This window comes from Arabidopsis thaliana, chromosome 3 (assembly GCF_000001735.4).
Source record: "Arabidopsis thaliana chromosome 3, partial sequence".
Classification (NCBI taxonomy): domain Eukaryota; kingdom Viridiplantae; phylum Streptophyta; class Magnoliopsida; order Brassicales; family Brassicaceae; genus Arabidopsis; species Arabidopsis thaliana.
This window is the reverse complement of record NC_003074.8, coordinates 22,160,609-22,182,258: the sequence shown is the minus strand read 5'-3', so window position 1 is coordinate 22,182,258 and position 21,650 is coordinate 22,160,609. Positions and strand designations below refer to the sequence as shown.

Here is a 21,650-nt window from a genome sequence, read left to right as displayed (position 1 = left end):
AACAAAAACTGAAAGTGTGAATAATGTTGAGAAAACAGACATGTTTATTCATTGGCTGGACTAATCTAAGCAAAAAGCATAAGCAAACCAAACCAAGTCAATGTAATTGTTAGACCAGGCTCAGTAAGTTGGCTTGTTAAACTAATGCCAGAGAAGGTTTTAAATCAGGCCCATCAAATCCACATCTTTTTTTTTTTTGTGTGGGCTTCGTATCATGTAAGACATAATTGGGTTAGGCCGGGTCGGGTCGGATCTAGTCTAACTAATAATGTAATATGATAATTTAAAATTATCTGCAAAAAACAAATTTATTTTTTCTTCAGTAGTGAATTAAGTTCTTCTTCTTCTGCTAGAAACCCTAATTTTTGGGGACTGTGCAATTAGTCGCACTCTCAGATTCGGCCCTGGAGCCATCGTCATCGATGAATCCGATGAGGTCTTCTTCTCGACGAGCAAGATAAGCATTTTTGTCTTCTGCGGTTTTGACTATTATCCAGGTAATAAGAAACACAGTCTAAACATTGATATCTTGAAAGTGAAATTGGAAATTAAATATTTGATTATTGCAGGAAAGATCGCAGAGAATAATGGGGATTGAGATCAGATATGAACTTGGCACTTGTTTTAGGCACAAATGTAGTTCGTAAAGCTTATCGCTTTCTCTTCATCTCCAGAAAATTCTGCAATGGGAACTTTGGTGGTAATGAAATCGATAATGGTTTCCCTGATTTGGATTGTGGATTTGACGAGGACTCCAATATCAGTGAGCTCAGAAGCATCGATCGAGAAGTGATCTCTGTTCGGAGTAGGTTTTTGGAGAGTGCCAATCATAGTGCGTCTCGTGTTCTCGTGACATTGCAGCTAGATGAATCTGGATTCAATTCAAAGTCAGTTTTAGATGAATTGAATGTTAGAGTCTCAGGGCTTCTAGTGAGGGAGGTTCTTGTAGGGATCTTAAGGAACTTGAGCTATGATAATAAGGCAAGATGTGCGAAACTAGCTTATAGATTCTTCCTGTGGTCTGGAGAACAAGAGTGTTTTAGGCACACAGTGAATTCTTATCATTTGCTTATGAAGATATTTGCAGAGTGTGGAGAGTACAAGGCAATGTGGAGGTTAGTTGATGAGATGGTTCAAGACGGATTCCCGACAACAGCGAGGACGTTTAATCTGTTGATTTGTAGTTGTGGTGAAGCAGGTTTAGCGAAACAAGCTGTTGTGCAGTTCATGAAGTCCAAGACTTTTAATTACCGACCTTTCAAACACTCTTATAACGCGATTTTGAATTCTTTGCTAGGTGTAAAACAGTATAAATTGATTGAGTGGGTTTACAAGCAGATGTTAGAAGACGGGTTTTCGCCAGATGTTCTGACTTATAACATTCTCTTGTGGACAAACTATAGGTTAGGGAAAATGGATAGATTCGACAGGCTGTTTGATGAGATGGCTCGAGATGGGTTCTCTCCGGATTCTTACACATACAACATTTTGCTGCACATTTTGGGGAAAGGGAATAAACCTCTCGCTGCTCTTACTACGTTGAACCATATGAAGGAAGTAGGAATCGACCCGAGTGTCCTCCACTACACTACTTTGATAGACGGTCTGAGCCGTGCAGGGAATCTGGAGGCGTGCAAGTACTTTCTAGATGAAATGGTGAAAGCTGGGTGCAGACCGGATGTTGTTTGTTACACAGTGATGATAACAGGGTATGTTGTATCTGGAGAGCTCGACAAGGCAAAGGAGATGTTTAGAGAGATGACAGTGAAAGGGCAATTACCGAATGTATTCACATACAACTCAATGATTCGCGGGTTGTGTATGGCGGGAGAGTTCAGAGAGGCGTGTTGGTTGTTAAAGGAAATGGAATCTAGAGGGTGTAACCCGAATTTCGTAGTGTATAGTACATTGGTGAGCTATTTAAGAAAGGCAGGGAAGCTTTCAGAAGCTCGCAAGGTAATAAGAGAGATGGTGAAGAAAGGACATTATGTTCATTTAGTTCCAAAGATGATGAAATATAGGAGATAGACTTTTGTTTTGTTAATTTAGGTTGTTTGTTCTCTTCTGGAACTTTAATTCTTCTCTTTTACAAAAGAAAAAAAAAGAGAGAATATTAGTAGGGGCTTTTGACAGATGAAGAATTTCTCTTCGATATCACAACGACTCGTATTTAGACTTTTGTTCTCAGATGCAGTGCGTATACCAAATTACAAAAATATAGTCCGTCTGTTTCTAATTAGATGTAGTTTAAAGTTTTTGCACAATATTTTTTTAAGTACATAAAAATTCCAAAATAATCTCATCCTCCATCTTGTATTCCAATTTTTGACTAAAATTGATTTAAAGCATGAAGGGGTAAAAATGAAGTAGTGGCAAATCTTATCTAGAAGAAGGAGAATAAATTTTTAAAAAAGCTCATATAAATTGCCATTCCAATTTCCAAAGTCGCACAAGTCATCTAGTTTATTCATATCAAACTTGGTCAGTTTGTTGTTTTGTTGATGCCTCATGGAGTTCACCAACTGAGAATATGGGAATTGGCTGGTCCCTGCATAATAGGGATGGAACACAGATACTTCATGGTTCGGGTGCTATACACCCAACCCAAAGTCCAACAGAAGCCGAAGCGGAGGCCCTTCGTCTTGCAGTTCTTGATCTTCGTCGACTGGGTTATTCACATGTCACATTCTGCGGAGATCTCAAGCTCATATATGATACGCTGCAAAGATGTGCACTACGGGGAAACAATGCATCATGGAAGTACCTCCATATTGCAACCTATCTAGCTGACGTTCTTAAAATCTCAAAGCTTTGCAGCTTTAACTTTATTCATATTTCTCGTGACGCAAATGATATAGCAGATAGGTTAGCAAAACAGGCTCGATGTAATGGTCTTGACTATGTAATTTGTTGGACTTCATCTTGTATTTGACAGTTCACGTAATAAAATAGTTTGACGACAAAAAAAAAAAAAAATATTCATATCAAACTTGGTCATCTAGTTTATGTAATTTCCTTTATTAACTTGGTCATATCAAACTCACTTATATGTGACTATGGGATTGGGTTTGTTTCCCGTTTCCTTATGACTCATTAGACTCGGCTTCTTTCTCCTTCGACCCTTAAAAGCTTCTTCCATGAATTTTCTATATGTTCACTCCACTATTATCACCACTCTTTATATCCTTCCATTTTCTCAGCTCTTGTTTTGAATGTGAAACAACGTAATTACGTAACTGATATCTACAATGATGTCAACAATATTAGCAGCATCAATGCCTTCCAAGATTTAGCAGGGTCATTGGATGAACTCAAAACAACAAGTTTCATTGTCGTTTTGACGTTCTGGGTTTGTTTCCTTATTAAGGTTAATGGAAAATCTCTACCATTTTTTTTTGAGTAATTTTCCTTTTATATTTTTCTCTATATATAGATAGAGAAATAACCCAAAAATCCTTTGATATCAGAGAGACTCCGATCAAATTTCGAATCGAGGGGACAACGCCATCATTCTCTGGATCTGTTTTCGCCCTTCTCCACGATTCAGGTTTGTATCTATTTGCTTTCACTTCTTCATATGAAAAGCTTGCACCTTTAATTAATTCAGCATCAAAAAACAAAAAAGCTTCAACCTTTTGTTTTCTATACGGTCTTTGAAGTTTCCTTTTTTTTTCCTCTCTGAATTCTCCTTAATTCCGCTTAGCATGCTCATATCTATATACTTGCGAAAAGTGGATGTTATTGTTTTTCTGGACTGTGGATCTTCTCTGATACTCTCTGCCATCTTTAGCATCCTCATTCAATTTTTTGTGCTTGTTGCAGTCTGGTAACCCAGAGGTTGAAACTATTCGAGCGTGAAAGCACGACCCTTTAATCCATACCAAAAAAAGCTTGAACCTTTAGTTTCTTTGCTGTCTTTGGCCATTATTGAATTATTGTTTCCTGCTACAATGTCAATTCCGCTGCATCATGTAGTTGATTGCTCAAATCTTTGTGATTAATCCAGCAGTTTCAGGCACTTTTATCTCTATGGATGCCAAAATGTTTGACACAATCTGCTCGAGAGATGCGATCAGCTGGCTCCCTGACGAGGTTCTGGGTAAAATATTGTCTTTAATCCCCACCAAACAGGCTGTTTCAACATCTCTCCTTGCTAAAAAGTGGAGGACTATCTTTAGATTGGTGGATCATCTCGAGTTAGATGACTCTTTCTCGCTGCAAGCCGTAAAGGACCAAACACCAGGTCTCCGTAAACATGTGAGGTTTGTGTTTACGGAGGACTTCAAGATTTTTGTGGATCGAACTCTGGCTTTGCAATGTGATTATCCGATCAAGAATTTCTCTCTAAAATGCCACGTTAGCAAGTACGATGAGCGTCAGAAAGCTTGTGTTGGCCGCTGGATATCTAATGTCGTAGGGCGCGGTGTTTTTGAACTGGACCTAAGGATGAAAGATCCAGGTATACACTTTCTGCCTCCTCATCTCGTCGCAAGCAAAACACTGGTTAAGCTGACGCTAGGCACACAGCTCTGTCTTGGACAGCTTCCTTCATATGTGTCACTTCCATCTCTTAAGTCTCTCTTCATTGATACGATAGTTTTCTACGACATTGAAGATTTGTGTTGTGTGCTACTTGCTGGTTGCCCCGTGCTTGAGGAGTTATCAGTTCATCACCATGACTTTATAGCAACGCCTCACACCATATCGAGTCCAACCCTTAAGAGACTATCAGTTGATTACCATTGTCCTGATGATGTTGATAGTGCTAGTCATATGTCATTTGACCTCCCAAAACTTGTCTACCTTGAGTATTCTCACTGCGCCTTGGGTGAGTATTGGCAAATTAATCTGGAGTCCCTTGTCGAAGCTAAGCTGGACCTTGGTCTGGAAAGAAAGGTCCTAAGGATGGATGTAACGGATCTCATTATAGGGATAAGAAACGTCCAGAGCCTGCATCTTTCTCCTGATTCTGTTCATGTAAGTATTCCCATTTTCTTTCTTTCTTTCGTATTAGAAACCTTGGACATTCATTCTTGAACTGTGTTTGTATGTTTCAGGTGATTTATTCATACTGTAGACATGGGCTCCCGGTGTTTAAGAATCTTGTTAATCTATCTTTTGGGAGTAAGAATAAGCGAGGTTGGAGATTACTGGCAAATCTGCTTAAGCAGTCTACGAAGCTTGAAACTCTAATTGTCAAGGTATCTTCAATACGCAAAACTGATGAACAGTTATGTAACACGGACTTGGTGGTTGATCATTTGCACATATCTTTTTGATTGATGCTTGTTCAGGATCTAAATGGTTACACTGGCGATGTCTCCATGCCTCTGAACAAAGTGACGTCGCTGCATATTCTTGGTTATCGAGGAACTGCGGATGAGGTTAAACAATTGAAGAGCTTTATAGGGGAATTCGAATGTCTTGAACTGGTTCAAGTGGATGTTGCAGAAGCTGCAGAGGATAATGGCAAAATATTGCAAAGCAAAAGGGATCTAATGATGCTGCTTGGAGTTTCACTTCCATCCAAGTGCCAGTTCAAAGTCACATAAGTTATCTACTTCATTCATAATACTATGTAACATTAAAACTCATATAAATCTGGATTTAATACAAAGTCAGTTCTAGATGAATTGAATGTTCGAGTCTCAGGGATTTTAGTGATAGGGGTTCTTGATGGTATCTTAAGGAACTTGAATTACGATAATAAGACAAGATGTGCGAAGCTAGCTTATAGACTCTTTGTGTGGTCTGGAGAACAAGAGTGTTTCAGGCACACAGTTACTTCTTATCATTTTGCTGCACATTTTGGGGAAAGGGAATAAACCGCTCGCTGCTCTTACTACGTTGAACCATATGAAGGAAGTAGGAATCGACCCGAGTGTCCTCCACTACACTACTTTGATAGACGGTCTGAGCCGTGCAGGGAATCTGGAGGCTTCTAGATGAAATGGTGAAAGCTGGGTCCAGACCGGATGTTGTGTGTTACACCGTGATAACAGGGTATGTTGTATCTGGAGAGCTCGACAAGGCAAAGGAGATGTTTAGAGAGATGACAGTGAAAGGGCAATTACCGAATGTATTCACATACAACTCAATGATTCGCGGGTTGTGTATGGCGGGAGAGTTCAGAGAGGCGTGTTGGTTGTTAAAGGAAATGGAATCTAGAGGGTGTAACCCGAATTTCGTAGTGTATAGTACATTGGTGGGCTATTTAAGAAAGGCAGGGAAGCTTTCAGAGGCTCGCAAGGTAATAAAAGAGATGGTGAAGAAAGGACATTATGTTCATTTAGTTTCAAAGATGATGAAATATAGGAGATGATAATTTAGGTTGTTTGTTCTCTTCTTTACCCATTTTTGTAACTTAAATTCTTGTTCATTTCCTAAAAAAGGAGAATATTAGTAGGGGCTTTTGATAGATGAAGAATTTTTCTTTGATATCAAAACGACTCGTATTTAAACTTTTGTTCTCCGATGCAGTGTGCGTTGTTGCGTCTTACCGAATCGCAAAAATATAAACCCTCTGTTTCTAATTAGAAGTACACTAAAATTCCAAAATAATTTCATCTTCCATCTTTTATTACAATTTTTGACCAAAATTGATTTAAATTGTAAAGTATAAATGGGAAAAAATGAAGTAGTGGCAAATCTTATCTAAGGGAAAAGAGAATGTCTCATTCTGAAAAAAAAAACTCTTGAACTAAACAGAGGGAATATTATTTTTTCAATACACGAATATAGTTTAACTGTAGACGATTACAAATCCTTTTATAAATATAATTTTTTGGGGATTTTTTTTTAAAAAAAAAATATTATTTTGTATGTTATAGATACAAATTTTCCTAATTACTATCCATTGTCTTAAATAAAAAAGGAAACTGTATTTCTTTTTTTTTTACATCGAAAAAGAAATTATCTGTATATATTATCTCTAATTGACGGGAACAGAAGTCCAAAAACTTAGTTCTGAATCCATCGGAGACTCCGATCTAAATCCCGAATCAGTCTGTACCTGTTTTTGCCCTTCGCCATCACGCACGCACGGGTTCGTATTTGTCTTTGAATGTTCTAAATCTCTCTCTGAATTATCCTTAATGCCTGTGTGCTTTGCTCAAATCTATATATTTTTTTCCTCTCTCTCTCTCTCTGCTTCTCTTGCTTCCATTCAATTTTGTGTTTGTAACATTCTGTGTAATCCAGCAGTTGAATTATTCGAGCGTAAAGCACAAACCTTTTAACCAATCCAAAATTTTGAGAAAGCTTGAACCTTTAGTTTATCGGCCGTCTCTGACCATCTTTTGTTTCCTGAAACAATTTCAATTCCGGTTAATCTTGTAGTTGGTTGCTGAAAGTCATGTACTTGTAATCTTCATTGACGAAAATTTTGAGATATCAAACTTGGTCATCTAGTTTATGTAATTTCCTTTATTAACTTGGTCATATCAAACTCACTTATATGTGACTATGGGATTGGGTTTGTTTCCCGTTCCTTATGACTCTGTTAGACTCGGCTTCTTTCTCCTTCGACCCTTGAAAGCTTCTTACGTGAATTTTCTATATGTTCACTCCATTATCACCACTCTTTATCCTTCCATTTTCTCAGCTCTTGTTTTGAATGTGGAACAACGTTGCTGATATCTACAATGATGTCAACATACATAGCAGCATCAATGCCTACCAAGATTTAGCAGTGTCATTGGATGAACTCAAAACGACAAGTTCCATTGTCGTTTTGACTTTCTGGGTTTGTTTCCTTTATTAATGTTAATGGAAATTATCTGTGTGTTTTTTTAGTAATTTTCCTTTTATATTTTTCTCTCTATATAGATAGATAGATAACCCAAAAAATCGTGACTCCGATATAATTTCGAATCGAGACGACCAACGCCATCATTCTCTAGATCTGTTCTCGACCTTATCCATGATCATGTTTGTATCTATTTGCTTTCACTTCTTCATATGAAAAGCTTGCACCTTTAATTATTTCAGCACCAATGTATTGAATATTGGGATCTAATTTACCTTTACTCCAAGTTGGTAGCTGCAGCCTGGTTTTTCTACTTCAAGGTTTCTTTCTTTGAGCCCGAGTGACGGATAATGGCCATCATTCACCTTATGATCTCGTTCATTCGTATTTACTACAGTCACTGCTTTGTTGTTGCTCTGATTCCACAAACCTAGTCCACTATAAGCCATCCATAATATGGCTCCATCATAATCTACTCTAGTGTACTTGTGCAGTCTGGAAGACCCATTGTGTGGCCTATGCATTTATCTCTGAGACAGTACTGCCCCCATCAAATGTGTGGGAAAGATATCATGTGATATGAAAAGACTCTAATAACTGAAGGTGAATATCATACTAAGACAGTCTCGGGTATGGAAAGGATTTATTGGCAATTGAGGGTACAGCCAACGGCAAGCTTAGGCGGTACATGATATCTTACCCAGTAATATTTCATGGCAATTGAGGGTCGAGAGATCCCCTCTTACTCAGTAATATCGATTTCATCCACTATAACGATTGATGTTCTTGTTTTTTCTTAAAAATAAAAAACAAATGAAATACTGAATTAGTTTAAAAAACAACAATAAATATCCATATAAAACAGTATACACATGCAAGTAGTGCTAAAAATTTTTAAATATATATTGTTGTTAGGTTTAGGTTTCAATTTTAAATCTTCAAAATATGAAAAATTCTTGCAAAACAATTTTAGTACAAATTATTGAATGTAAAATATATTGAAAACGATTTTCATATAATTTAGTTGATATTGTTTTAGAAAATAGTGTGACATCTTTAATATAATAAATTTCAAACTAAACAATAATTTTATTTCACTAAATAGTTTCTTTAATATAACAACATGCATTTTCGAATTTATCATATATAGATGCTGAATATTTAATATTTCACATAAAACTCAAATCTCTACCAAAAATATACAGAAATTATTGTTTAAATATTAATAATATTAAAGTGTGCAGAGATAACTAAATGAAAATGGAGTGCCACAAATTAAGAGTGAGACATGTTGATACCCAGAGAAATTCATAAATTCATAAAAACTAATAATAGCAAATTTGGAGAATTAACAGAAGACATGATATATTATGTTTAATTGTGGTATTAGTACGATTTTTTATTAATGATTAAGTACTATTTCTGGATATCAATTATGGTTAAAAGAACGTAATTGATATTTGTTATCTTATCTCATTATACATGGGATCTCGTTTGCTTCCATAGTTTGGAAAATTAAATAATGAATTTGAATATATGGATGATATGATTTTCGTCATTTTAAATAAAAGTAATTAAATGCTAGCTGGAATATTTTCAATGATATATCTTGTAATATTCCACATAACATTTGGTAATTTTGCTAACAACATTGCACAAATAATAGTATAAATGTAGGCTAATTATACTCTTTTAATTTGCAAGAGAGTGAACGATTTTCTAAGGAAGATGGTAGAGAAAAATAAGAATATAATAATTTGTAGAATGAGAAAATCAAAACTGATCGAAAGAACAAAGTAATAATAATAATCATGATTACTATCTCTGAATTCTTTTTTTTTATTTTAGAATTTCTCATTGTTTTCTAATTTCTATATACTGTATGTTTTTTGTTTGAAATTATAAGAAGAGTTTCATTAAAAAGAAACAGGAATTTATACTTATGCCAATATTCTTAGCGTGATTAATGGATAATCCGAGGTACATCGTTTCATTCGAGTTATACCAAAATATTGAGAATAGGCCTTCATGGCCATTTTATCCCCGTCCGCAATGCATACGAAATCTATGACTGATTTGTACTAGTTTGTCATCCATACATGTATACCAACAAGAGCATTAGTGTTAAATCTTCGTACGCAAGGTTCCACATCAAGATATTCACTCTCCATCAAGTTCTTCCAATTAATCCAAGTGCCACATCAAGGTCTCACGTTTCGTTTAGTTTGTTCATAAATTATATGCAAAACTTAGAGACTTATATTAATTGTTTCATGTCACATTGCCCTTTTCAGGATGCAAAGTTATCTTGATTTCATTTTTTTTTGTTAATTAAAGTTGGGAACTTTTCCTCTTAAGACATATAATAAGTAGATAAATGTGAGATCACTTTTAGATCACATACACATACCAATTCATAGAAAAAATTGTGTCTTTTTAGACTACAATTGAAACAGAACTTGAACTATAAACGAAATTCCATATTCCTAAACCCTAAGCTCAGATCATTCGATCTTCCTCTTTCTTACGAGTGCTCACGTTCTCTCACATTCAGGTATTTTTGAGCTTCTAACGTTCTAAGTATATACAGTATAGAACTTCAAGAAGACAAGAACTTTGTGGACCGAACACTGGATTTGCAATGTAATTCTTCTATCAAGAAATTATCTCTGAAATGTCACATTGGAGAGAACAAGAAAGGGGAGATGGCTTGTCTCTGCCGCTGGATATGTAACGCAGTAGAACGCGGTGTTTTGTAAGTTGGTCATAGACTCATAGTAAAGCTACGCACACGAAGAAGAAGAAGAAGAAGAAGAAGAATAGATATATATTTAGTGGTTGATCCTTTGCATACATCTTCTTGATTTATGCTTCTTCAGGGTTTGAATGGTGGTTACACAGGCGATGTCTTCATGCCGCTCAACCATGTGAAGGTGTTGCATATACTTGGTTTTCAAGGAACTAGTCTAGAATTGAAACACTTTAAATGGTGCAAGTGAATGTTGTCGAAGCATTGGTGGATGATGACATAAAAAAGGAGCTAATGATGCTTCTTGGAGCTTCGGTTTCACCCAAGTGCCAGATCAAAGTCACATAAAATGTATCAAGAGCTATAGTAGTTTTTATTATTTATCTTTTGACCTTTGTGATTTTTCCCCATATAGACGATTTGACTTATCTTTACTAATCATCATATTCATATCATTGGATGAATCTCTTTTGGAATCCAAAGGAAAACGACCAATTCTTTTGACGTTTAAGTTAGGAAAGTAGACAGTAAAAACCCTATTTTGACTTACCTACGGGAAGTATTAATATTTAGTAAGATAGTATATATACTAAATAACTGATTGGCGGTGCCTAGCACATTAAAGAACCGTATATTTGCATCTTATTGTGTTATGTTAACTTTTCTTTTTCGTTTTTGTTTTCTTCTTCTATTCTATGTTAATTTTGATTCCCAAGTTGTAGAGATAAGGCAATTAGGACTTATATATATACTCATCTTATGAGATAGATATACAAACTAACTTTTTGCAAAGTAACCTTTTGTCTAGGGTTTTGTCAAATAAGAAAGGGAAAAAACAACTTTTGTCTAGTAACTTTGTTAAGGAGACACGAAAAAAACAAAGTTTTGGTGGGGTGGAGAAATAAGAAACAATATGCTTCCTTTGGGTGTAATATATAGTTGTGTGATATTTGGTTCTTTCGCGGCCATAATTATCTTTCTTGTGTTCTGGAATTACTGTATCGCCGCCGACCGAATACGAGTCACGCCCGATTCTAATGAGTAGCTATTATCATGTATCCGTTGTTTTTTTTTTATATGTTCTTCAACGATGAAGATTTTAGTATGTTGAATAATACTCTATAGCATATCAATAGTTACGCCATTTAGTGATCAATTTTTTTTTTTAGATTAATGATATTGTAACTCTATTATATATTATTATTTCATATTCTATCATTATGTTGTACGTTGAGATCTCGGATTTTTTTGTCACATATATAAAAATTCCCAAAATTCTTACTTTAATTTGGAATATAACTTTGTTTTGTCATAAAGTTAATATCAGTGTGTTTACACACGCAAAACCGATCGAGAAATAAGTAAACAGCCAAAGATTTTCATATTTTTTTTGGTCACGTATCAGTATACTAAATAATTTCTAAAGGGATACAAATTCATTATTTCTAGATTAATTCAAGTATACAGTAAAATTAATTTTGAGTAAGTGGATCTAGAAATGGGCCTATCAAGGTTGTTTTGACTTAGTTGGACCCACGTAATCCTATTATTTCCTAAACAGTCAAAGTCAAAGCGATTTCACACCGCCGACACTTTTTTGAGTTTTTCTTCCTTTTGGCCTTATTGCTTTGTCAGCTAACGAATATTGCCACAACATCCAGTTACAGTAGATACTGCGGTTAACGTACATCTCACCGTAGGAAATTCTATCTACGAGCGCACACCAGAACACAAATGGTACGCGAAGCACAGTATCATAACCTACGAAGATTGGGGTAATTTTTTCTTATTTAAAAAGGCGAAATCGAGTGAGACACGAAATATGGGGAAGTGGTCCCCACCATTATTTCCATTTTTTTATTTCTTCTTCTTCTTCTTCTCTGTTTCTCTTTCTGTGTCGAAATGAAGATGCTTTAAATCTAACTTCTTTTTTTTGTTTGGGCACTATAAAACCATATCCTTACCGCTACCAAACGCTTCTCCTTTAATCATCATCATCATCATTTTATCTCCGTCCCTTCATGTTCCGTTACCGTTAACGGCTGTTTTTTTTTAATCTCCGGTGACCGTTCTTTTTCTGATTCCAGGTGTTGCCAGCTGTTTTTTTTTTTGGGAGATATTTTTTTTAATTCCTTTTAAAGTTAGTTATAAGTCAGTTTTGTCTGCTTGGATTTTCATTTATAAAACAAGGTGGAATTAGGTTTCTTCCGATAGAGAAAGGGGCTTGATTTTGGACAAAGGCACGTGTCTTAGTCTTTTATTCAAGCTCCGATCTATAAGTTATGATTTGGGTTTGGTTTTGAGTTCTCCAATTTTAGTCTCATCTCTGTGGTTGTTGTAACTGGGTTTGTGATGGAAGCTAGAATTGAAGGTGAAGTAGAAGGTCACAGTTTAGAATACGGGTTTAGTGGTAAAAGGAGTGTAGAGTGGGATTTGAATGATTGGAAATGGAATGGTGATCTCTTCGTTGCTACACAGCTGAATCACGGCTCATCCAACAGCTCTTCTACGTGCTCTGATGAAGGAAATGTTGAAATCATGGAGAGAAGGAGGATAGAGATGGAGAAGAAGAAGAAAAGAAGAGCTGTTACTGTGGTAGCAATGGAAGAAGATAACTTGAAAGATGATGATGCTCATAGACTTACTCTGAATCTTGGTGGTAATAATATTGAGGGGAATGGTGTGAAAAAGACGAAACTTGGAGGAGGGATTCCGAGTCGGGCGATTTGTTGTCAGGTAGACAACTGTGGAGCTGATTTAAGCAAAGTTAAGGATTATCATAGACGTCATAAGGTCTGTGAGATTCATTCTAAAGCTACTACTGCACTTGTTGGAGGAATTATGCAGCGGTTTTGTCAGCAATGTAGTAGGTAAGGGTTATAAAAGGATTCAACTTTAGTATCGGGTCTTAGTAATGAGATTTGGTTTAATCCAATTGAGAAAAATATTTGTCTGCAGGTTTCATGTGCTTGAAGAGTTTGATGAGGGAAAGAGAAGTTGCCGTAGACGTTTGGCTGGGCATAATAAGCGTAGAAGAAAAGCAAATCCTGATACTATAGGCAATGGGACTTCTATGAGTGATGATCAAACAAGCAATTATATGTTGATTACTCTCTTGAAGATACTCTCCAATATTCATTGTAAGTTGTTCATGAAAGTTTCAGTTAAGATATCCAAATTTTAGTCCTAGAAGAACGCTGAGACCAGCTCTTATTCTGTCTTCTGTTTCGTGTTCGGTTTGCAGCGAATCAGTCGGATCAAACGGGTGATCAGGATCTACTGTCTCATCTTCTAAAGAGCCTTGTAAGCCAAGCTGGTGAACATATAGGGAGGAATTTAGTTGGGCTTCTACAGGGTGGAGGAGGACTCCAGGCTTCTCAAAATATTGGAAACTTATCCGCTTTGCTCTCACTCGAGCAAGCCCCTCGAGAGGATATAAAACATCATTCAGTGTCTGAAACGCCTTGGCAAGAAGTGTATGCCAATAGTGCTCAAGAGAGAGTTGCCCCGGATAGGTCCGAGAAACAAGTCAAAGTGAATGATTTTGATTTGAATGACATCTACATAGACTCAGATGATACCACAGATATAGAGAGATCATCACCTCCTCCGACAAATCCAGCTACTAGTTCTCTTGATTATCATCAAGACTCGCGTCAGTCTAGTCCACCTCAAACTAGTAGGAGGAATTCAGATTCAGCTTCTGACCAATCACCTTCAAGTTCCAGTGGAGATGCACAGGTACAAATCTCAACTTTCATCCATTCATTTTTTGTTGCTTATAAGTAATTGTAACGGTTCTTGTTATGTTTTGGTTGCATATACAGAGCCGTACTGATCGGATTGTGTTCAAACTCTTTGGGAAAGAGCCGAATGATTTTCCAGTTGCCTTACGAGGACAGGTATATAAATTCGACAGTTAGTTGCATCACTTTGTGATTTGGAAAGTGATATTGATGTGTTCTAATATTCGAATTTTCAGATTCTTAACTGGTTAGCGCATACTCCAACTGATATGGAGAGCTACATTAGACCTGGTTGTATCGTTTTGACCATTTATCTTCGTCAAGATGAAGCTTCTTGGGAAGAAGTAAGAACCAATTCTTCACTTCTTTTCTCTATTCTTTCCCCATTGTCATCTGTCTCATGGAATCACTTCCCGTTTCTTTCTTCCGGCAGCTTTGTTGTGATCTGAGTTTCAGCTTGAGGAGGCTTCTAGATCTTTCAGATGATCCTTTATGGACTGATGGGTGGCTTTATCTTAGGGTGCAAAACCAACTCGCATTTGCGTTTAATGGTTAGTTTTGAGAATCTTTAGATTTATGAGTGTCCATATTTTTTCTTGAGATCTGAGTATTCTTCTTATATCATGGTGCAGGTCAGGTTGTTCTTGACACATCTTTACCTCTGAGAAGCCATGATTATAGCCAAATCATTACTGTTAGACCACTTGCTGTAACAAAGAAAGCTCAATTTACAGTAAAAGGCATCAATCTCCGTCGACCTGGCACAAGGTATGTTTATATACTCGTTGAAGCTTGACCCTCCATATCTTTTCTGTTGATGCTAATCGCCATTTTTACAGGTTACTTTGTACTGTTGAAGGAACACACTTGGTTCAGGAAGCAACACAAGGAGGGATGGAGGAGAGAGATGATCTAAAGGAGAATAATGAGATTGATTTTGTCAATTTTTCCTGTGAGATGCCTATTGCAAGTGGTCGAGGTTTCATGGAAGTAAGTGTACTTTCAGTTTCGTGCTCTGCGTTTCCTGTTGTTGCAGTGATATCTAAACGTGAGATTTTTGCTGGCCAATAATCTAGATTGAAGACCAAGGTGGGCTAAGCAGTAGTTTCTTCCCTTTCATAGTATCTGAAGACGAAGATATTTGTTCTGAAATCCGAAGACTCGAAAGCACATTAGAGTTTACTGGAACTGATTCTGCAATGCAAGCAATGGATTTCATCCACGAAATCGGTTGGCTTCTACACAGAAGTGAACTCAAGTCAAGACTTGCAGCATCAGATCATAATCCAGAGGATCTGTTTTCTTTAATACGGTTTAAGTTTCTAATAGAGTTCTCAATGGACCGGGAATGGTGCTGTGTGATGAAGAAGTTATTGAATATTCTATTCGAAGAAGGCACTGTTGATCCATCTCCTGATGCTGCGTTATCAGAACTGTGTCTTCTTCACAGAGCCGTGAGGAAAAATTCAAAACCCATGGTTGAGATGCTTCTTAGATTCAGTCCCAAGAAGAAGAATCAGACATTAGCCGGTTTGTTTAGACCCGATGCAGCTGGTCCAGGCGGTTTAACACCGCTTCACATTGCAGCTGGTAAAGACGGTTCAGAAGATGTGTTGGATGCCCTGACTGAGGATCCTGGAATGGTAAATTTGAATTTGATTTCCCTCTTTGACTTATATAAACTCAAAATCTGTTTTTGTCTGATAAAAAATCTTCTTGTTTGGTTCAGACTGGTATTCAAGCCTGGAAAAATTCCCGGGACAATACCGGATTCACACCAGAAGACTATGCACGTTTACGAGGTCACTTCTCGTATATTCATCTGGTGCAACGGAAACTCAGTCGGAAACCAATCGCCAAAGAACACGTGGTGGTCAACATTCCTGAGTCTTTCAACATTGAGCACAAACAAGAAAAGAGGAGTCCAATGGATTCTTCAAGCTTGGAGATAACACAGATAAACCAATGTAAGCTCTGTGATCACAAACGTGTGTTTGTCACAACGCACCACAAGTCTGTTGCCTACAGGCCAGCAATGCTTTCGATGGTAGCGATAGCAGCGGTTTGCGTTTGTGTCGCTCTTTTGTTCAAGAGTTGCCCGGAAGTGCTATATGTCTTTCAGCCATTCAGGTGGGAATTACTTGAGTATGGAACAAGCTAGTAAAACTTCCCTATACCAGACATTGAAAAAGAATCTTCTCAATAGAAGATGTGTTGGTGTGAAATCTACGAGTGTAATTTTATGTAACGTTTAATTATTTTTACTAGAATATGTATCATTCAGCTTTACAAGATTATATGTAATGTAGCTTTATCTGATGTTAAACCCCCGAATTTGTATAACTACGTTTTTGTGTGTTTGTTACATTTTGTACTTTGTCTTTGATGGCAAATCTTGAAGTGAGTGAGAATAACAACAAATCACATAAAACACCAACCAAATCCTTTTTTTCTTTTGACATTTAATCCATCTCGATCAAGTTTTGGGCCGAATCTACGAAACTGGGCCAATTGTAAAATTCGACCCGGTTCAGCTTGGTTTACTCCACTGAAAATGTTGATCCCACCGACTCTGACAGTTGGAGCTTATAAATACACAGACGCATAGATTCATAAGTTCGTTACATCATTTTTCTTCAAATCGCTCTCTAAATTCTTCTTCAATCTTGTTTCATCAACCTTGCTTTCCAGAGAAAAATCGCTCCATAACAATGTCGACGAAGATCATGTTGAAGAGCTCCGATGGTAAATCGTTCGAGATCGACGAAGACGTGGCACGCAAATCAATCGCGATAAACCATATGGTTGAGGACGGCTGCGCCACTGATGTAATACCGCTTCGAAACGTCACAAGCAAGATTCTCAAGATTGTGATCGATTATTGCGAGAAGCACGTCAAGAGCAAAGAAGAAGAAGATCTCAAGGAGTGGGACGCTGATTTCATGAAGACGATCGAAACAACCATTCTCTTTGATGTTATGATGGCTGCGAATTATCTCAATATTCAAAGCCTTCTTGATCTCACATGTAAAACTGTCTCGGATTTGCTCCAGGCTGATTTGCTCTCAGGGAAAACTCCAGATGAGATTCGCGCGCACTTCAACATCGAGAACGATCTAACAGCAGAGGAAGTAGCTAAGATTCGTGAGGAGAATCAATGGGCTTTTCAATGAGAGAGCGGATCATCAAAGTTGTTGATGCAAATCTACGTAGCTGGTGACTTCGTCTATATCGTTTTCTTCTTTAGTGTGTGTGTGTTTTCAGTTTTCTTTATGCTTCATGTAGATTGATGACTAAGACTTCGTCTATCTCTTGTTTGTTCGGTGTGTTTCTTTTGATTTCTTGGTGTGCAAGTCAACCAATGTTTGTATCTTTGCTTTAGAGACGAATCGTTTGTTGGATTTTGGTATGCTAACCAAATCTTAAGATCGATGTTGTTAAGAGTCTTTCTTTTGTTTCTGAAGCAATTCTTGAATATATGTGAAGTCAAATCTTTTTCTCATTTTCTTACTGTAATTGAGTTTTCTAATCCGAAACAGAGTACATGACACTTCAATTTCGATATTCAACTTGGTTATTTTGGTTTATATTCTTGTATCGTAATCAGACCGATGTAAATGGTCAAGATTGAACAATCAAAAAATAAAAATAGTGTGAAAGTTTTACTCTGTAAAGTTTTTGTTCTCTTTGCGACAAAGCAGGGGTTTTCTTTTCATTTTCTCTTAAGAATAAGGTAAACGTTTGCTACTTTTGAGATTATCATCAAATTTGATTTGGGTTATAACCTCTACTCAAGCCTACAACTATATAAAATTCGAGTCTAAAGAAACAATTTGGTGGATTTAATGAAGAAAAAAATATGGGATGATTCGATATGAGGTGCAAAATGCAATCATTATGGTATTAAACAGAGGCAGATATGGTTTGGATTTATTAAAATTTGGCTATATCAAGAGGGAACACATGATAAATTTACGTGACCATAATTACTTTTCTTCTTTTCTTTTGTTTTGAATGACATAAACAAAATTTGTAGATATTTTTCTTGCTTTCGGAGTTTTTTAAAATATGGAATATACACATGTAACGTTTTAGAAAGTTTCCATTTTTTTTTCTTTTTACCTCTTTTTTGTTGGTTCACTCGTTAAACTCTTGTTACAATTGTATTGAATTAGAGCCGTTCATTATGACACGTAGATTCGGATCTGATTTCCTTTTTGTACCGAAATTAGATCAATTGGGACTAGATCCATCAAAAACCCGGTTTAGGATTGGTTTACTCAACTGAATTTTCCTTTTAGGTTAAAATAGTAATTTCATCCATTATGAAAAAAGGCAAGAATTATACCGACTCTCACAATTAGGTCTCTCTATAAATACACACCTTTTGATATCTCTCCATCATCGAAAACCTTGTAAACAAAAATCGCCACCACAAAAAGAAAAAAGAAGGAAACGATGTCGAAGATGGTTATGTTGCTGAGCTCCGATGGTGAATCTTTCCAGGTCGAAGAAGCAGTCGCGGTCCAGTCACAGACGATAGCACATATGATTGAAGACGATTGCGTCGCCAATGGAGTCCCTATCGCAAACGTTACAGGAGTCATCCTCTCGAAGGTGATCGAGTATTGCAAGAAACACGTCGTTTCTGATTCACCAACCGAAGAGAGCAAAGACGAACTCAAGAAGTGGGACGCTGAGTTCATGAAGGCCCTGGAACAGTCGTCGACTCTCTTTGATGTTATGCTGGCTGCGAATTACCTAAACATAAAAGACCTGCTTGACCTTGGTTGCCAAACTGTTGCTGACATGATCACTGGCAAGAAACCAGACGAGATTCGTGCACTTCTTGGCATCGAGAACGATTTTACACCGGAGGAGGAAGAGGAGATTCGTAAGGAGAATCAATGGGCTTTTGAATGATTCTTTAGTTTTCTTTTTCGACGTTAGTGTGCTTTCTGATCTTCTTTATCAAGATCAATGTCTCGTGTTCTTTTTTCTTTAGTTTGTTTCCGATCTCTTGAACAGTGTCTTTTGTTCTTTCTTCTCTTGTGTGTATGTGTGTTTTCTTGATCAATGTGACTTCGTTATTGTCTTTTCTAATTCCTTTGGAGATTTATATGCTTGAGCAATTTTTAAGAACGATGTTGTCAAAAAGTCTTTTTATTTTATTTCTGTATAATCTATAATCGATTTTAATGCTACACTCATTCGATATAAATCTCTTTCAGTAGAACAAGAGTTGTGCTCATTTAGAAGATGACTCTTCTTTTGTTGTTTGCTGGATAAGTTGACTTCTCATAGAACATTCTTCAATCTGCAAAACATATATATATATATATATAAAGATCTTTTAAAACTCTTATACAAAGGAAAAAAAAAGGATGCACGATGATCATAAAAGTTTAAAATATTCTCAACTTATGTAAAGAAAGGTTGAGTACTTGTGAAGCTTGCGTTTTAAGAAGAGCCACAACGCAATTTTCTGTCAATGATCTTTCACTTCTAGCCACTCTTGTTAATTCTGACAACAAACTCTCCATCTCCTTTGCCTGCAAAATGTATTATCAACAAGGATTCTGATATACAGTCAATCTTCAATAGAAATAATAAAACCCTGACATTGATACTATTCTTCTACTAACCTTTGGCATATAGTTTCCAACATTTTGTGTAATGCCGTCAACAATCTTTGAAGCAGCCACAAGTCCATCTCCTAACTGTTTAGAATCAACCTGGTTTTTGACAAGCAAACTCTTAGTTGATACGTACATGCAGATGATTCTTCCTAGTTGATATTACTCATGAGCACAAGATACCATGATATCCCCATCGAGTGGAAGCCGTAATGAAGCATTGGAAAAAGCTTGGATTGTTTGTGACACCGAAGTCGAATACTCTTCTTCAATAGCAGACCATTGCTCCAAACATGGAGTCTGAAATAATGTGAAACATTTTCTCATAAGTCTCATATACGTTTATGTGAGAGTCAATAATATGGAAGTTTAAAGTATCTTTAAGCTTACTTGAGATTCTGTAATCGCGAGAAGAGCTTTAGTTTTCAATAAACGTTGAAGCTCTATGCGTTTCCTTTGCACAGAATCATGTAATTCTGATATCTTGGAACCAAAGGAATGGATCATGGTCTACAAGATAAAACAAAACACCATTAAACATAAACAGAACCTTTAGTTCAAAGATTTTACCATAAAAGCAGACCATCAGAGAAATTAACCTCAGTTTGTGTTTTATGAGTTTGAGTCTTCACTTGTGCATTGGCGTTTGCAAATCTCCATTGGAGGTAACGATTGTGGAGCAGTTTCAGAGAATGCACATCTTCCAATTGCTCTGTAACCTTCCTCTGTTTTTTAGTATCCGCTGGAACCTTGGGTGCCATTGGAGGCAATGGCAAGCCTAAACGTGAAAACGAACTGCTCTCACGAACGTTACAGCTTGAAGATGGTGAACTCACAGATCGATTAAGAGAAGAAGGTACAGGATTGTTGAAAACTTTAAGATGAGTTCTACAAGAAAGTGTTGGAAACTGATCTGAGCCGTTAGATTTAGGTTTCTCCTGAATGTTGATGATTCCTTCTTTCTCATAACAGGCTGATATGCCGCTTAGTTGGAGAAGTCTCGTTGCAGTTGGTAATCTTTGTTGGCTTAGCCGTGATCTAGACGGTGGAGGAGGAACCATTGGTGTAGGAGTTTCGAGCCGGTGAGAATTCTCGTTGAGCGGCTTCAAGTGACTTGGTTTCGATGATTTTCGGCTTTGTGAGAGTGTAAAAGGCGAGTCTAGGCTACGCGCCGCCGTCTCTGATGAGCGATTCTCATCTCCGTCTGCCATTTTTAACTGACGTCTAAGTCTCTGAGCAGAAACAGAGCGTTGAATCTGGTGGTGTTGAAGGTGGTGCTGCTTTGGAGAATTACAAGTCAAAGAGTGGAGATCTCCGGCGGAGGAAGAGGATGAAGTAACCGGAGACATGAATCTGGAACTTACTTCTCTAACTCTTGGCCGCCGCGTTGAAGGCGGAGGAGCCGGTGTTGATGGCTGAATTTGCTTAGGTCCGCTGGTTTTCGCCTCCATAACTTTTTCGAAATAGTCGGAGATTCAAGTGGCCACGAGGATTCGTCACGGTCTTCAAGAGATTATAATTGGATTTTTGAATTTAAGCCAACACTCGGAGAAGAAGATACGTTACGGTTTTTTTTTTTTTGAGAAAATGAGCCGTTGGCTTTTGGTCACAATCTCTTTGTCTCTGTAACGCCACATTAATTTTGTTTTTTCATAGTTATTAAATTAATTAATTTGTCAATTAGTGTAATAGAAAACCAAGCTCTTAAGAAACTTGTTATAGTACATTGAACACGTTCTTTGAAGACAATGAACAGGAATTTCAAAGAGTTT

General features: G+C 37.0%; 6 protein-coding genes and 4 long non-coding RNA genes across 16 annotated transcripts; 6 read left to right on the top strand and 4 right to left on the bottom strand.

Annotated features, from left to right (window-relative positions):
- The first annotated feature begins 288 nt into the window (after positions 1 to 288).
- Positions 289 to 2,259, top strand: AT3G60050 (Pentatricopeptide repeat (PPR) superfamily protein). Of its 2 annotated transcripts, none has more exons than NM_115868.3 (2): positions 289 to 497; positions 570 to 2,259. In NM_115868.3, the coding sequence occupies exon 2, from the start codon at positions 607 to 609 to the stop codon at positions 2,026 to 2,028; it is 1,422 nt and encodes a 473-aa protein (NP_191564.1). In that variant the 5' UTR covers positions 289 to 497; positions 570 to 606; the 3' UTR covers positions 2,029 to 2,259. The 2 variants fall into 2 exon arrangements, with proteins under 2 accessions (NP_191564.1, NP_001326964.1); NM_001340016.1 differs by having other exon boundaries at positions 305 to 497; positions 575 to 2,234.
- A 271-nt stretch (positions 2,260 to 2,530) lies between these two features.
- On the top strand, positions 2,531 to 6,407 carry AT3G60040 (F-box family protein; the record flags this gene model as incomplete). 5 transcript variants are annotated; one of them, NM_115867.2, is made up of 9 exons in its annotated part: positions 2,531 to 2,924; positions 3,201 to 3,367; positions 3,472 to 3,547; positions 4,010 to 4,977; positions 5,058 to 5,201; positions 5,295 to 5,543; positions 5,619 to 5,679; positions 5,774 to 5,911; positions 6,003 to 6,345. In NM_115867.2, the coding sequence occupies 9 exons, from the start codon at positions 2,531 to 2,533 to the stop codon at positions 6,320 to 6,322; spliced, it is 2,517 nt and encodes an 838-aa protein (NP_191563.1). The 5 variants fall into 5 exon arrangements, with proteins under 5 accessions (NP_191563.1, NP_001325684.1, NP_001325683.1 ...); NM_001340013.1 differs by having other exon boundaries at positions 4,007 to 4,977; positions 6,003 to 6,322; NM_001340012.1 differs by having other exon boundaries at positions 5,295 to 6,407.
- Positions 6,408 to 6,924: 517 nt separating this feature from the next.
- On the bottom strand, positions 6,925 to 7,167 carry AT3G09345. Its single transcript, NR_141529.1, has one exon. It is a non-coding gene; the product is annotated as an other RNA (long non-coding RNA).
- AT3G09335 lies at positions 6,995 to 8,398 on the top strand. Its single transcript, NR_141528.1, has 2 exons — positions 6,995 to 7,100; positions 8,244 to 8,398. It is a non-coding gene; the product is annotated as an other RNA (long non-coding RNA).
- On the bottom strand, positions 8,182 to 8,438 carry AT3G09325. The gene has a single exon (NR_141527.1). It is a non-coding gene; the product is annotated as an other RNA (long non-coding RNA).
- Positions 8,439 to 11,259: 2,821 nt separating this feature from the next.
- On the bottom strand, positions 11,260 to 11,510 carry AT3G09315. Its single transcript, NR_141526.1, has one exon. It is a non-coding gene; the product is annotated as an other RNA (long non-coding RNA).
- Positions 11,511 to 12,274: 764 nt separating this feature from the next.
- Positions 12,275 to 16,679, top strand: SPL12 (squamosa promoter-binding protein-like 12). The gene is made up of 10 exons (NM_115866.4): positions 12,275 to 13,366; positions 13,455 to 13,636; positions 13,741 to 14,237; positions 14,324 to 14,398; positions 14,479 to 14,586; positions 14,676 to 14,793; positions 14,875 to 15,010; positions 15,082 to 15,232; positions 15,319 to 15,885; positions 15,972 to 16,679. Exons 1-10 carry the CDS (start codon positions 12,849 to 12,851, stop codon positions 16,401 to 16,403), a joined length of 2,784 nt encoding a protein of 927 aa, NP_191562.1. The 5' UTR covers positions 12,275 to 12,848; the 3' UTR covers positions 16,404 to 16,679.
- Positions 16,680 to 16,882: 203 nt separating this feature from the next.
- SK5 (SKP1-like 5) lies at positions 16,883 to 17,629 on the top strand. The gene has a single exon (NM_115865.2). It carries the CDS (start codon positions 16,954 to 16,956, stop codon positions 17,413 to 17,415), a length of 462 nt encoding a protein of 153 aa, NP_567091.1. The 5' UTR covers positions 16,883 to 16,953; the 3' UTR covers positions 17,416 to 17,629.
- Positions 17,630 to 18,657: 1,028 nt separating this feature from the next.
- On the top strand, positions 18,658 to 19,345 carry SK13 (SKP1-like 13). Its single transcript, NM_115864.2, has one exon. The coding sequence runs from the start codon at positions 18,701 to 18,703 to the stop codon at positions 19,163 to 19,165; it is 465 nt and encodes a 154-aa protein (NP_567090.1). The 5' UTR covers positions 18,658 to 18,700; the 3' UTR covers positions 19,166 to 19,345.
- A 46-nt stretch (positions 19,346 to 19,391) lies between these two features.
- QWRF6 (QWRF motif protein (DUF566)) lies at positions 19,392 to 21,444 on the bottom strand. 2 transcript variants are annotated; one of them, NM_115863.4, is made up of 6 exons: positions 20,478 to 21,444; positions 20,269 to 20,388; positions 20,062 to 20,178; positions 19,888 to 19,977; positions 19,664 to 19,794; positions 19,392 to 19,559 (listed from the first exon to the last, which is right to left on the bottom strand). In NM_115863.4, the coding sequence occupies exons 1-6, from the start codon at positions 21,327 to 21,329 to the stop codon at positions 19,541 to 19,543; spliced, it is 1,329 nt and encodes a 442-aa protein (NP_191559.2). In that variant the 5' UTR covers positions 21,330 to 21,444; the 3' UTR covers positions 19,392 to 19,540. The 2 variants fall into 2 exon arrangements, with proteins under 2 accessions (NP_191559.2, NP_001118860.1); NM_001125388.1 differs by having other exon boundaries at positions 19,687 to 19,794; positions 20,478 to 21,375.
- Between the last annotated feature and the right edge of the window lie 206 nt (positions 21,445 to 21,650).

Bases quoted from the DNA above. Each gene is read 5' to 3' on its own strand.
- SPL12 (NM_115866.4), top strand. From the start codon at position 12,849: ATGGAAGCTAGAATTGAAGGTGAAGTAGAAGGTCACAGTTTAGAATAC. The intron at 15,011-15,081 runs GTATGTTTATAT...CCATTTTTACAG, and splicing joins CTCCGTCGACCTGGCACAAG to GTTACTTTGTACTGTTGAAG. The intron at 15,886-15,971 runs GTAAATTTGAAT...TGTTTGGTTCAG, and splicing joins TGACTGAGGATCCTGGAATG to ACTGGTATTCAAGCCTGGAA.
- AT3G60050 (NM_115868.3), top strand. From the start codon at position 607: ATGAACTTGGCACTTGTTTTAGGCACAAATGTAGTTCGTAAAGCTTAT.
- SK5 (NM_115865.2), top strand. From the start codon at position 16,954: ATGTCGACGAAGATCATGTTGAAGAGCTCCGATGGTAAATCGTTCGAG.
- SK13 (NM_115864.2), top strand. From the start codon at position 18,701: ATGTCGAAGATGGTTATGTTGCTGAGCTCCGATGGTGAATCTTTCCAG.
- QWRF6 (NM_001125388.1), bottom strand. From the start codon at position 21,329: ATGGAGGCGAAAACCAGCGGACCTAAGCAAATTCAGCCATCAACACCG. The intron at 20,389-20,477 runs GTTAATTTCTCT...TTTATCTTGTAG, and splicing joins CTCATAAAACACAAACTGAG to ACCATGATCCATTCCTTTGG. The intron at 19,978-20,061 runs GTATCTTGTGCT...GTCAAAAACCAG, and splicing joins CACTCGATGGGGATATCATG to GTTGATTCTAAACAGTTAGG.